The sequence below is a fragment of the Eupeodes corollae genome, chromosome 1 (assembly GCF_945859685.1).
Source record: "Eupeodes corollae chromosome 1, idEupCoro1.1, whole genome shotgun sequence".
NCBI classification, from domain to species: domain Eukaryota; kingdom Metazoa; phylum Arthropoda; class Insecta; order Diptera; family Syrphidae; genus Eupeodes; species Eupeodes corollae.
In genome coordinates this window covers 164,476,270-164,491,837 of record NC_079147.1, presented here as the reverse complement: position 1 = coordinate 164,491,837, position 15,568 = coordinate 164,476,270, and the positions used below count along the sequence as shown (strand labels likewise).

The 15,568-nt window shown below is 32.9% G+C and overlaps 1 protein-coding gene across 1 annotated transcript in view; it reads right to left on the bottom strand.

The window, feature by feature from the left end:
• Positions 1 to 15,568, bottom strand: part of LOC129939525 (neurogenic locus protein delta) — a 41,109-nt gene that overhangs the window by 12,806 nt on the left and 12,735 nt on the right. The window contains exons 2-3 of the mRNA XM_056047565.1: positions 13,235 to 13,543; positions 7,222 to 7,288 (exon numbers count right to left, since the gene is read on the bottom strand). Of these exons, the coding sequence (XP_055903540.1) occupies positions 7,222 to 7,288; positions 13,235 to 13,543 (376 nt within the window). The remainder of the gene's footprint in view (positions 1 to 7,221; positions 7,289 to 13,234; positions 13,544 to 15,568) is intronic.

Genomic DNA, 15,568 nt, shown 5'->3' with positions numbered 1-15,568 from the left:
CAGTTTTATTATGGAGTGAGAGTGAATTATATGTCATCCCACTTCTGATTTTTAGTAAAATGAAATTAAACAATAACAATTAAGAAAATGGCCACAAAAATACATTCGTTTGCCTTGAGGTATAACTCCAACAAAAGATAACAGAGGAGATAATGTCAGTGAAGATCTATTTAGCAGCAAGTTCGATGTGATGTAAATGTTTGAGGGTCTTCTTCATGTTGTTTGTTGTTTTGTTTCCTTTTTATGTCTTTCCTGTTTTTGGTTTTGTAAAATTTTTAATTTTAAACTTTTTCTTTTAAACAAATCGTTACTTTTTGTGTGTTCCTTTTGAAGACGGTAAGAACGACTCTGAAGACGAGACATCTTCAGAAAAGTCAACATTTGTAAGATGCGCGGCTTTAGCTTGCAGTGATATAGAAAGAGAGGGACAGATAGAAAAAACAAAAGTCAAAAAATCCAAAGGCTCGAGCGAGGATCTAATTCTATCCGCAGAGTGTACGAAAAAATCGTGCATTGCAAATATCTTTCAAGATATTTATCTTTTGAAAATATCGCGTTTCTTTCCATCCATGATATAGCCAGCCTTAGCCTAGCCCAATCCAATCCAAATCCAAATCCACAACGACATAGACGGAGAGCGTGCTCGAAAACAGCTTGCATAGTCACCGCACGCGGATCATCATCTTAGTGTATCTGAGGTGCATAAAAGGTATACAAGTATCTTAGTTGTCTGTTCGTCGTTGTCGTCGTCTTCGTCGTCTTTCGTCTATCTGAACTGAACATTTTGACATTGTCGGCAACAAAAGGCAACAGCATAGGGCATACAGTGCGCATAGGTAAAATTATTTTGAACGGAACTCATCGCGCACAGACGACAATACAAAAACCAAGTCGACGCGACGCGATGTAGAGATGAATTAAATTGCAGCAGAATGAAGTGAATTCCATTTGATATGTGGATGACATTTTTTTTTCCTTATTACTTGTTCCTATTTCTCGTAGCTACGGAAGATGCTACCCAGATGCATCTTCTTCTCTCGTTTTGTGGCGAAAATCTTCTGGCATGATCAACACAAGAAAAGGCTAAACACTATGAAATGGCATTTTCCTTAACATCCATAACTGAAGACCTAGAGCCAGACTATCTATTAACTACTTGTTGCTCTTACTGTTGCTGTTGCATTTGACGATGATGCATTCATTTTTCATACAAAGCTTCGAGATAGATAAGTATTATAAGTGCTAAAGTTGTTGGTAGTAGTTTGGTTAGTTGATTCTTCAGCTGTTGTGTATAATATGTTTCCACTGCTTAATCTAGGTGGCTAACTACTTGCGAGAAGTCTATTTTTTTTTCATTATTTTGCTAAGCGGTCTTAAAACTGGACTGGTGGGTTTTCGTGAATGAATATCGTCGTCATACACTCAGGGAACAACAAATTTAACGAATGCCATAGAGCCAGAGCCAGAGCCAATACATTGCGATGTCTGTAACGCTAACGCGCTATACTCGTAATGTATCTCCACATAGGATAGGTACTCGTATCTATACTCACGAAAAGAAAAACTGCTTGGATGATCATACAGTGGAACTATTATATTGAGAGGGTTGGGGGAATTGGGGGGAGTCGAGGTTGTTGGTTTCAAGCTTCAAGTTCTTCAGGTGGTAACGACGACGAATACGATGATGATGACGACGACGGCGACGTCGACAGTGCATTGGTTCTCCATACATTTCTGAGGTTCGTCATTGCTCTGTTGCAGTTTCTGCTGCTGCTGCTGGTTCTGTTGGTAATGATGATGGTGGTTCAGTATACCGAGATAGGTAGGTAGGTTAGGTACCCGAACTAAACTTTTATACCTAGTTACCATGGCAAATATTGCATATGGGTTATTGAAGTTGATGCAGATAGTGCACATACACCGACTATGCACTTTCGTGTGGATACGGCTACAGCTACGGCCTGCACGCACCACTAAAGCAGATAAAAAACAAAATAAAATGAGCAACAAAAAAGAAGTTTTTGAAATATTTTTAGAAATAAATTCTGCAGGTGCATATCTTTTGGATTCGTGTATATATCTGAGTACTCATACAATTTGATATCTGTGTTGGTTATTTTTTTTTTTTGTAAAACTCTCTCACTTCACTTGACGTTAGGCTGCTGCGAAAAAAAACTCGCATAAATCTCCCCCCAGAGCGAGCGGCAGCAGCAGCGTCGGCAACATTGTGTAGTTTAGTGTACTTTGGTACTGTACAGCAGTATACATTTGGAGTTTCGTTCCCCTGCTGATGGAATAAGTTTTACTCGTAGAATGCTAAAAAATAACTTGGCATATGTGATGATGGAGACGAAGTGGAAGACGAAGATAAAGAAAAAGAAGAGGAAGACAAAAAAGTAGATAGCTAAAGTAGGTATAGAAGCTGATGAAGGTGATGGAGTATAAGTCGAATCACCAGCGTAAAAATGAGGGAGGCGGGGAGGCGTGGTGCTATGGTTGGAGTCGGAGGATAGATCGGGCTATACCTATATAGCTTAAGTAAGAGCTTCTCATGTACAAAAATGGGTATGCCAATTACCCACACCGCCGTACCACACGCTAAAAAAACGGATGAACGACTACGGAAAATGAAAAACCATATAGGCGCTTAGGCATGCGTATAACCAACTTAACTCCTTGATGTGGGTCTTTTAATATTTTGTAATTACTTTTACTGCGGGAAGATACTTATAGATACGAAATTTATTTGTGTGCCATCATCATGAAAACTCACGAATGCTTAAACCCTAAAACATAAAATCATCAGCTTAAAAAGTTAAAAACTTGAAATTCACAAACATGCACCTTGTGGCGGTTTTTGACACTCGTACTCATAATGAGTTCAACTGAAATGTACACTAAACTAAAAAATATCCAAATAAAAATGACGATAAGATAAGTAAACTTTTTCTGCATGAACCAAAACTTCAGATGAAGAAAATGCAGCTTGGTCATGTTGTATGACAAGTTATTACCCCCCTATACCTATGCTGGTTTAGCGAAAAAATATAACTCGCTTTTGAGAAGTTGATGGTTAGTAAAATAGAAATAAACAGAATTCGATAGTAGTTATTTCGAATATAAAAAAGATACATTCCAATACAGTCGGCGCGGCGGCGGCGTACATACTTATCTACAAAGACAGCTGTGAATAAATTGATTAGTTGTTGTTGTTGTTGTTGGGGTTTATGTTGATTCAAGAGGAAAAAAGGAAAGTTTAATTTTATGAAATTTATACATACACAGACCTGCTATAATGTTTTACAAGTGGATTTAACGAGAAAGATGGTTTTATGACAGCTACAGAGGAGTGACAGGATACATTTTCCCAAGTCAAGGCAAAAAGATACAAATACAAAAAAAGACATACAATTTGATTTCATGTTTGCATTTTTAATCGAATTACTTTATAATGCACTTTCGAGAATGTAATTTGTGCCAACTAAATAAAATTATTCTAAAATTCTAAAAATTAAAGTATTCCAGAAATAAAACTTTATAAAATGACAAATGGCCAAGTATCAAATACGAACTTGTCGTCAAACTTGTAAAATGTCACTTTGAATCTGACTTTTCTCAAGACACAAACTTCACATTCGAATTTGGGTCTGTTTGTGTTCCCATAAAGCATGAAGTTGATCCTTATGTTCAATCGAACAGATCATAAGCCAGCTGTCAAAATTATTGCTTTAAAGTATTGTTCATCTAAAAAGTTCGGATCAAGTTATGATGTTAATTCTCTCTCTTACAAAAAGAATGGACAAAAACCAAACGACCTTACGGCTAAATTGCACAACATAATATTAATGATGTTAATTCTCTCGTTGGGAACTTTAAGAAGTTCTCTCCGACATTAATTGGTAAATAAAAACAAAAACGATCCAATGATAGTCAATTAAGCTGGGAAAATTCTTTTCCAACAACCTGCGGCTATATCCCCATCATACCATTTGAACTTGAAGCCAATACATAATGAAACAAAGAAACAGACATTACTCAAAAAAAACTACTAAAAATCCTTTCAAATCCTTGAAAAAAAAATCAGATAGAAAAAAATTATGACACTGACACATGGGGCAGCTTAAGATATTAACAATTTTTCTAGCTTCCTGGATATTTTAATGATTTGCTATTCCACTGATAAAGGTAGGTCCATACATAAGTTATGTCAAATAAAAAATAATCGCACATTGGCAATGACACTGAAAAAACAGCTTATAGGGTACCTCAGGAGTACCTATTCAACCATCTATCAAAACAGTCTTTTTTTTTTGTATTGTAAAGTTTACGATGTAGTTAAATCGTTTAAGAAAATGTTGTTTTATTTTTTGATGGTTTGTTCATTCGTTCGTTTTGCAACAATTCGCCATAGCATGACACTAAAAATAAAATTTTTAACAGAAAATAAATAAAACAAAAAAAAAAAATTACAATCCAAAAGGGAATCGGACAAGAGAAGCAGAAGTGCATGCATTTGGCATTGATTAATTGGAAGCTACCTTCGGGATGAGAAGTCGATATAGGTAGGTAGAGCTTGTGGTCATTGGTACCTAACTACCTACCATCAGAAGAGAGTACCAGCAGCATAGGCGCAAAAGGTCAAGTCACCGGCTCACAGATGCAATTTATGTTTTCTAAATGAAATTCCATTCTCTGCGCTCTGAGTTGCCCTCAAGTTTGCTGTGTGATGGTGGTGTATGCTATACCATGCCATGCCAAGGTGGCAGCATAGCATCACCACTTGATCCCTTACAAAATGCTATAAGAAAATAAATGTTTAAAAATAAACAAGAACCTCAAACAGGTATTTAAAAAATAACAAAAAAAATAACACAGGCATTTAATGGAGAAAAACAACATCAGGGACGGGACAAGAAAAGAACAAGACAAGGACGGTCTGACACGACGAAAACGGTCGGTGTATAGGGTAGATATAGGCAACACTGTGGCGAAAAAATGATCATCTTTTTAAAAATGACTTTCCATGTTCGATGGCAATGCAACATACATATTTCAGGATGCTTGCCGCACCGGGTGCCTTAAAAAACCTTTGCCAGCTTTCAGGGCTCAAAAGGATGATTGTCTTGAAATTAATCCTCACAAAGTATCTTACAGGAATCTCTGCTATGTATCTTTTTATCTCTCTCGATGAGGAGGACGAGACTTTTTACAGGCGAGAATACGTAGGTACATGACGCAAAAAGAAACAACATAAAATACAACTGAAATCAACAGCTTGCTGTTTTCTGAAAACGAAGAAATGTTTTCGACTGTTTGTTGCAGGGCTCTTTAAATACCATCATCGATTACAGCGGCGGCGAAGGTGGTGGCGACGAGCGACGACGGTGTGGGTCTATCTCCATCCAGTTTTTGTTCACATTGTAGGGCTTAAGCCGCCAGTACATATTCAACCACCATCTTGGCATACACAGGTAATCTCTACACTGAGCAACACAATATACTGTCAAGTCAAGACAGACAGATAGATAGGAAGTCTCTTACTCCTCCCAAGGATTTTTATTTCTTGATTCATTTCTTTCTTTTTCACTCTATCGCGCTCCTTGTTCTCATCTTCGACGGCTTTTCTTCTAAATTACTTGATTGTGTTTAAGTATTGCACTGCATGTCCTGTTTTTGTTGGAATGCAGTCAAACAGAAAAAAAATAAAGAAGAAAAGTGGTAAAGGATGGATTTTTCTTTCCTTGGGATTTTATTATTTTTCTTTTTTTTTTTGAAAAAAGGAAAAAGAGAATTCGATGTCATAAATCTTATACTTATCCATTGGTAATGGTTTTTCTAGGGTCATTCCGATATAGTTAAAAAAAGAAGGACTGAAAGGTATTATTAACCTAGCAGGTATTTATCCCTACAGGTATCTAGAATTTCTCATGTTCGGGTGGGAAAGATTTTCAAAAGACATACATACATATGTATGTATTTCTATTCTTATGTTCGTTCTTATAAAAATCATAGAAGCAATTAAGAGCAATAGACATGAGGGAATAGGGACTTACAGGACAAATTATTTCTAAACTATTTTAACATCTGCTGTTTTGAGATTTTTTTTTATTTATTTAGAACCATGGATCAACTATCAGAAGAAACAGCAATAACCATCATCTTACCACAAGACTCTAATGTTAACAAGAAAAGTTTCATATTAATTTTTGTTGTTTTACTTTTTGTTTTATGGTAATGGAAACTCGACTCACTTTTAACCTCAGGTTATAGCTAAACTTTTTTCTTATTTTTTTATTTCGCAACTAAAAGGCAAACTTCCGTTCTTTTATTTAAATTCAAAAAGCCATAAACCCCTTACACAAACTCCCTATGGCTTACACACAAAATAAAAAAAAGTCCTTGTTTTTTATTTGTTGTTATTATGGTGTCACCATACTTGAGCTTCAGTTTACGTATCTGACGAGAACAATAGTTTATGTTTTGTTATTGTTTTTATTTTTCTTTTTCTTTAACAAAAAAAAACATAACATAAGCAGAAGCTAAACTGATATGTATAGGGAGAAAAACAAGTTACAAAGCCAAGACAGAATGTGTCTGTGATAGGGATAGCGTGTCACTTTCAAAACCCCAATAATGCCATGCCGGAAATCATCAAATATAGTATAGTGTATGTGTGTGGTATCCTTGTAAGGATAATCAACAACAACAAAAAATAACTTAAGAAAGATCATCAAAATTTAAGCGTGTTATTCATGCGCAAAATATAGCACACGCATAAAAATATAAAACAAAAGCCATACGATCAAGTATCAGTCTTTTTTCAAAACAAAAAAAAATCATATCTATACATTAAAAAGGATCATGTGACATTTTGATAGGAAGAGGAAGTAAATTAAAATGCCAACACACAGTAATGATCTTTCCTGGCATATGTTCTTTCGAAAACATATTTTATATACATACACAGTGTTGGCCAAAACATCAAAACTTTCTTTTATTTATAAACGTCAAAATCCTTAGTTTTTAGTCACAGTGAGTCAAATTATTATTATCCATTCGACACGTTACTTTTGTAAATTTATTAAAATTTAATTTTTATTTGGAAGAACAAATTCATTTCACAAGAAATCGAACAGACCTTTTTTTATTACTAAAGTCATAAAAGAACTGTCATATTTTTATTTGACATTTAAATTTGAAAAAACACAAAATTTTACTTACTATTCGATCTTGCGTTGGAGTCATTGTTTGTATCATGCCAAGCTTCCACTATAAGCGTGAAGGTACCCTATAAAATAAAGAAATACAAAATTATTTTAATAAACCAAAATATTATATAAAACTTAACTTAAAAACTAATCACTTGTTTCTTATAACTATGCTAATTTATGACCGGAAGATGATGCAGATATTTGTGCAGAGGTGGCTTATGCGTTACCATAGTTTCTCTATATTTAACAAACTTTGAAGCTTTTACTCAAAATCTTCAATAAAATTAAACAAAAACAAAAATAACACAGTCAATTTAATAACATGTTATAATAAAAAAAATAAAAAGAGTCAGAAGCTTGTGGGTGCTTGTTTGTCGTTGGAAAACGATGATGATGACGATGAAGTTTCATTTTCATTTCGGGTTTATTGCCTAAACCAACACACTCTACACTCCACACAAAAAACCTGACATTACACAATCCGAGAATTCAAGATGAAGAAGAAGCAATAAGTTGTTGTTGATGATGATGATTTTCCACCACCCAGTGAGGGATGGGCAGGAAATAATCCAGACACACATTAATATTTCAAAAAAAATTGTATTCGTAGGTTGAGAAGCTAGTTTTTTTGTTTAAAGTCGAAATGAGGATTGGTTTGGTCTGGTGACTGTTGCACTTTTAAATGAGACACGCTTAAGGGATTGTATCGTGGTGCAAAAATATCAAACCGATCCACATTAAACGTCACTCTCGCTTGCATTTCACTGTCTGTGTTTATGTTTTAAAATAAACTCATCAGCACCATCATCAGCATAAGCAAGCATCTTTTGCATACTAAAATAACGATTTAGACTTCAAGATTTCTTCCATATGGAGAGAGAATAATTCCAATAAAATTTTATTAAACAAACACACGAAACGTACATTTTGAAAATAGGACTCTATTTTGAGAAAAGCTATTGAGCTGTCTCTTACGTTTTTCTGTTCTTTGTTTAATTATTCTTCTGACCTACAATTTTTGAACTGTCATTCTGAGCAAATGGAAAGCTGTGGGGGGGGGCTGAAGTTGGTACGTAAAACAATCTAACAGAGCTATACCTATAATCGATAAGACAAAATAAACAGATTCTTTACAAGATGATGAATCATTAAAGATGTTTAGAATAGTCTAAAGCAAGTTTAGACCGTCTAATGCCAAACAGACCATGACCGTGAATGAAACTTGTTTAGTACTTGTTTTTTTTTAAATCTTTGTTTATACAATAGTTTCAGTATTATAAATAAATAAATTAGGTGGCGCAACAGTCCAGTGAGAACTAGGACCTATTAACTTACAACTCTTAACCATTCCTGTGCGAATAAAGTTGTCAGGGATTGAGGGGCCCTACAGGTTTATGCCGAATCCGAACGGCTAATTTGAGAAAGCACTTTTTCATGACAAGAATTACTCTTGGAGTACCCGTTACCAAGACCTTTGGCGTGACAGCCCAAAGTATCTGGAGTATTATTACCAATTTTAATAAAAAATGCTATTAACATTTCTCATAGATATTCACTGAACTTGTTCACAAATTAAGCTGATTGATAAAAATCTGTCATTTGTCAGCTTGGCTATAAAAAAAAAATTGTATAGAAGACCTGTTTCAAAAATTACCATAGGTACACGAGTGCTGAGCATACCTTACCTACTTCCCTTCCTAAAATTAATTTATATGAAGGTACTATACACATCCAGTATTTTGTAACGAACTTATCGATTTTTTTGTTGTTGTATGGATGTTAGTTTTTGAAACTTCCCCTTTCAAAAAATTGCCTTTAACAACAACCACCATTATGTGAGTAGGTATATAGTCATCTGATCAAGCAGGCTTTTAATTTAACCCCTATATCCTATAACTACCTACCTACATAACCATGGATGAGGATGAACGATCAAGAATAACAACAACAACAACAAAAATAAGGTATAGTATTATATTGAAGGAAAGAACGAGTAACTCACTTTAGCTCGTACAGGGACCACCACAACTTCCACTTTAACTAGTTTCAATAACACCGGGTGATTTTGTAACCCCTGCTTGATGTAGCACGATTACAAACAGTTTTTTTTTAACGTTCCTTTACTCGTTCCTCGTCTTAACGTGCATAAATGGTGAATTTAATTTTAGAAGAACATAATATAAAAAAAGGAAACATGGTATTTTTTTGAAAAGTTGAAAAAAAAGGTGAAATAAATAAACGATCGTTCTTTTCAAAAACAACAACAACAACGCAAAAACAAAGATGGACTTGGAAATACATTATGTTTTGGTAGACTGATTTTTCGACAGAGATGACTCGCCATATACAATACATAGACTAGTTAAGCAAAAAATGACGTTTTTTAACCATCTTCTAGGTTGTTTTCTTTAAGGAAAGCAGAGTAAGGTAGGTAATAATTTATTTTTAGTACATAAAAACCTACAAAAGGGCTACTTTATTCACTGGAGCGTAAGGTGTATATAATCCACGTGCGGACACCACAACAAAAATAGAGGCAAACATTTTAAAACGTTAAAACACACACAAAACAATGATGGCTGACAAATGTCAGAATAGCAGAGATGACAACTTAACAAGTATGTGAACATACCTCATAGAAAAATTGATAGATTTACACAAAAATATGTTAAATCTTTTTCTTAGTTTTGATTAATAAGAGATCAGCTTTCTCTTTTGACATCTAAAGGTAGTTGAAAAAGTAAGTAGAGAAAAGTTTTAAAAATTACTAAAATTATTAATTATATATCCACCTATTATTTAAACATCTGTCAAATATGACAGGTTACCTTAATGATCAGAGCACCTATTTCCGTTAACATAATATTGACAGGCATACATTTATGGCTGGAATTCGCATTCAATTATTTATTTTTGAAAGCTAACACATGATGAAATGACATATAGCTAGTTTACAATATTTAAATGTGAATTAAACAAAACCTTTTAAACTGATGGCTGTCACTTTTGACGTTTGGAAGTTCTACCATTTTGTATTTTCCAAGTTGGTATGAAAAAGTTTCATTTCACTGTCAAGATCAACTCGCTGACAGAATACGTATTTTTAAATACCGCAATTTTAAAGGTGATGCAACAGTTTTATGATTCTATCACGCAAATAAGAGCTTCTCTTCACTTCAAAAACTAGTTCAATGTCCTACCACGCAGACGACGACGCGACGCACGACGAACGCGACGCATGAAGAACGATATTCGCTGCAATTTAAGTATTTACTTATTTTAAGTAAGGTGAGCATGAAATGTAAGTACTGAATTGACACTCACTAACACATTTGCATGCATGTATTTCATTTTGACAGATGTTCTGCTTTTCACAAAGCGAGGAATACGCCACACAAGGGGTGTGCTGTGCACACTTTATTTCAAAAACTCCCTTTAAAAAAAAAAGAAATACATTTATGTACAGATATATTTTCGAAGTATAGCGGTATTTGTATAGGCCAAGTATACACACATATTTACATGTTTGTATGTCGTTTTCTTATTGGATTTTGGGGTATTGAATGAAGGGGAGGCCACCACAAGGACATTCCAAACGTTATTATAAGCATTTCAGGATAAAAATACACACAAGTATTTAGTTATGTACCTTTTTTCAACAAGATCTCCTCCAGCAAGGGAAACATTTATACAGAATAATTTAAATTCAAGAATACAAATTTTAAAAAAGAATTAATGATGATCGTTTTTCCGTGCTACAACAACAACAACAACGACGACCACGACAACGTCAACGACAACGATATGTTTTGCGTATTGTATTTTTAGAACATTTTTTAAAACGTCAAACTCAAAAAGCAAGTGTTCTTTTTCGGCGCTTCGCACTCTTTTTTTTTTTTTTTATTTCTCATATATGTATATATAAAATTATGTCGTCGTGTTTTGCAGACATGAAGTTATAAATAGCTAAGGGAGAGAAAAGTTTTTATTTATTTTGTAGTAAGATTTGTTACTTTTTCAGTTCAGTTTTTATGAAACAGCTAAAAACGTCTCGTTTGAAAAAAATAATGGTATTTATGTATTTATTTCTATAAACAACCTTTAAGAAGTTTTGTCCACTTAATAAATTGATTGAAAACTAATCTAAGCAAAGAAAATTATTAACAATGTGTGAAATTCCGGATTCATTTTAAAATAAACCATTTTTTAACTTAAAATATGATTTTCCTAATTTAAAGTGTATTTCAACTTCTTACTATCTGTTAACAATTTGCTAACTTTTATCAATTTTCTAAACCATTTGACATCTAAACAATTATTCTTATAAGATCAGTAAATGGAACAGTCCAGTTTACACTTGGGGATTCCAATTAAAAGGTCCGTTTGAGCGTGTTTGCTTTGTTTGTTTTAAAATTAGCTGTCACTTTTTAGACAACTTTTATCAATTTTCTAAACCATTTGACATCTAAACAATTATTCTTATAAGATCAGTAAATGGAACAGTCCAGTTTACACTTGGGGATTCCAATTAAAAAGGTCCGTTTGAGCGTGTTTGCTTTGTTTGTTTTAACATTAACTGTCACTTTTTAGACATGTTTGGATGTTCGTTTTTAAATAAAAGGCAATCAGCAATTTCTAGTTAGTAAAACGAAAAGAAAGGTTTAAAATTTTGGACTCCCTTAGTAAATTGCTAAATATTTAGTAAATTGTCAAACTATTAACAATAAGTTGTTTAAACTTATGCGCCATTGTTATTTTATCACAAGAGTATGCAATTAATAATGTTAAATAATTAACTACTTGATATTTTTACCAAACTATACCAAATATATCTCCATAGATACAAAACAGACGTGTGTCAAAAAAAAAAAAACAACAATAGAACCTATAAACATTAAATTTCAATTTTTTTTAATTGAATATATTTTGTTTGTTACGTGTCATGTCAATATTTCAGTTCTTTGATAGTTTAATTTTATGTTATAATTTAAATAAAACTTGAAAGTACGCACAAGCCATTCTCTTCTTCGAATTTTATACAAAAATGTGTATATTTTCTTTACAAAAAGAAAATACCAAACTGTCAATAACAAATACAAACAAAAATGCCTTTGATTCATTGTATTTTGAATTTTTCCTTGTACATATACAATTTCCATTTGAAAAGGAATGTCAAGTTAATGTTATTGTTTGGCATTTGATATAAATGTGTTTCTTTGAATTTTTTTATTTTTTTATTTTCCTAGAACTATTTGTGTGTGTTGAAACTATTTATGCAAAAACAATAATAAAGTGTCAAACATTGTTTTGAGTTTGTTAGTGCTTCATAAAGTATAAATTGAAAGTTCTCTCTGTGAAAAGAATATTAGAAAGGGTTTTAATATATATTATCTCTAAGGCTTTTGTTTTCCATTGAAATAGATAAACTTTTTAAGTTCTGTCAAATTTGAATTTATTTATGTACATTCTAGACGGTGGTCATATGGCCGCTCTTAATAATTGTATCCCTTTCCCACTTAATAATTGAAAAGAGACATGAAAGTGATGAAGACATTCTTTTTAATGAGCGGGAGAGATATAAAATGATGAAACGTCAAAATTTCAATTTGAATTGCTCCTTGAAAGAACTAGGAGACAAATTTATAAACAAGCCTTTTTTTACATTTCTATTTGACATTTTGTTTTTTTGAGATGTTAATTTTTATATTGAAGGAGAGAAAATTCCTTAAAGTTCAAATTTATATATATAAACATCAAAAATAACAAATACAAAAATTCAAATCCCATTTGAATAATGAATGATATCGTTAAAAACAATCACACTCAATGAATAATGATTTTTATTATAACTGTCATAGAGTGATTATGCAAAAAATAAAATAAAAAAAATTATCATGAGACCGTGTGAAATACAAGTTCCAATCGACGATCGTTTTAAAAATTTAAATTCCTTAAGCAATAATAATAATAAAAATATCTATATTTGCAATCAAGATATTAATAAATTAAAATAATAAACTTACCGGCCATGCAAAATTAAAAGCAAATTGTATAGGATTTGTAAAATCCATCTTCTTTTGGCTTTGTATATTTGTAAGGTTTACAGAGTTTTCGCCAAGTATCGGAGTTATAACATCACCAAATGTACATTGGGATGTTGTGTCGATTTTAGCTTGGTAATGCTTTAGACAGACGCGAAATCGTGTTTTACATGTGCCAATGCATTTGCCGCTCGCATCCGATTGCCCACTACAGCACTGACCTTCATGATCTCGTCCATTGTCATTATTGAAGTATTTTAGCCGTAATTCAAATAAACCGGAACTGTTCACCTGGTGTAGAATATAAAAGAGAAGAGTTATTTTACTTTGTTTTTTTTTTTTTCTATTTTAAGACTTATAAATGGTGTAACGTTTTTACGTTACAATACAATACAAAAATAATATAAAAAAAAACATCATCACACGATTAGAAATGTAATTACTTTTAGATTTTAAATTAGCATAAGCTAGACTATTATTAGCAGTTTGGTCTAAGTCTGTTGTTAATTAATTCAAAAAGGTCTCAACAGGAAGAAAACAAAGCAGTATGAAGGGAAATTTATTAGCGCGGTGTGCTCGGATATCTTTTGAATTAACATAATATGATGCTGGTCTTGGAAGAGTAGATGACTGGATGACTAAAGATACGGCGATTTTGTAGTCTTTTTATTTTACAAGCAACAAATAACAACAAACAACAAAAACACAAACACAAAAGGAAGTTAACAAGAACAAAAACAAAAGAAACATCAAGATGAATTAGTCTGATCGGGTCTAGAAGTGTGTCGTCGTTATTAGGAACGCTTTAACTTATAGAGTAATAGGTAGGTCTGCGGATGACAAAAAAAGGCTTATAATAATTTCCCATGCTAGAAAGTTAGTTTTGGGCATTTGTCAATAGCAGGAATCCCCAAGTAATTCTGTCATCATGTGTTCTGAAAAATTGCGGAATGTTTATCTCAATTATGTAAAACCAACACAACGGTTCATCATAATTTTGATCTATTACAAATTTACAGGTTTTGAAAGTAAGGCAAGTTTTTAGCATCTGATTGGCCAGTTGTCAAAAATTGCATTGAAGAAAAATCATCCTTCCTGCCAAGTCAAAGTAGCTTGCGTCAAAATGACACCTGATCTACATTTGTGTGTGAAACTGAAAGCTGAACTTCATAGTTTTGTGATTTATTTATTTAGTTCACAGTTTTATTTATAAGGTTCTAGCATCTGGTTGGCCAGTTGTCAAAAAATTGCCTTGAAGAAAAATCATCCTTCCTGTCAAGTCAAAATCGCTTACGTCAAAATGACAGCTGATCTACATTTTTGTATGGAACTGAAAGCTGAACTTCATAATTCTGTGATTTATTTATTTAGTTTACAGTTTTATTTATAACGTTTTAGCATCTGATCGGCCAGTTGTCAAAAAATTACGATGAAGAAAAAACATCCTTTCTGTCAAGTCAAAATCGCTTACGTCAAAATGACAACTGATTTACATTTTTGTAGAAAGCTGAACTTCATAATTCTGTTATTCATTGATTTAGTTCACAGTTTTATTTATAAGGTTTTAGCATCTGATCGGCCAGTTGTCAAAAAAATGCCTTGCAGACAAATCATCCTTCCTGTCAAGTCAAAATCGCTTACGTCAAAATGACAACTGATTTACATTTTTGTAGAAAGCTGAACTTCATAATTCTGTTATTCATTGATTTAGTTCGCAGTTTTATTTTTAAGGTTTTAGCATCAGATCGGCCAGTTGTCAAAAATTGCATTGAAGAAAAATCATCCTTCCTGCCAAGTCAAAGTAGCTTACGTCAAAATGACAACTGATTTACATTTTTGTAGAAAGCTGAACTTCATAATTCTGTTATTCATTGATTTAGTTCGCAGTTTTATTTTTAAGGTTTTAGCATCAGATCGGCCAGTTGTCAAAAATTGCATTGAAGAAAAATCATCCTTCCTGCCAAGTCAAAGTAGCTTACGTCAAAATGACAGCTGATCGATATTTTTGTATGAAACTGAAAGCTGAACTTCATAATTCTATGAATTATTTGTTTGGTTTCCAGTTTTATTTATAAGACTTTAGCATCTGATTGGCCAGTTGTCAAAAAAATGCATTGAAGAAAAATCATCCTTCCTGTCAAGTCAAAATCGCTTACGTCAAAATGACACCTGATCTACATTTGTGTATGAAACTGAAAGCTGAACTTCATAGTTTTGTGATTTATTTATTTAGTTCACAGTTTTATTTATAAGTGTTTAGCATCTGAATGACCAGTTGTCCAAAAACTGCCTTGAAGAAAAATCAACCTTCCTGTA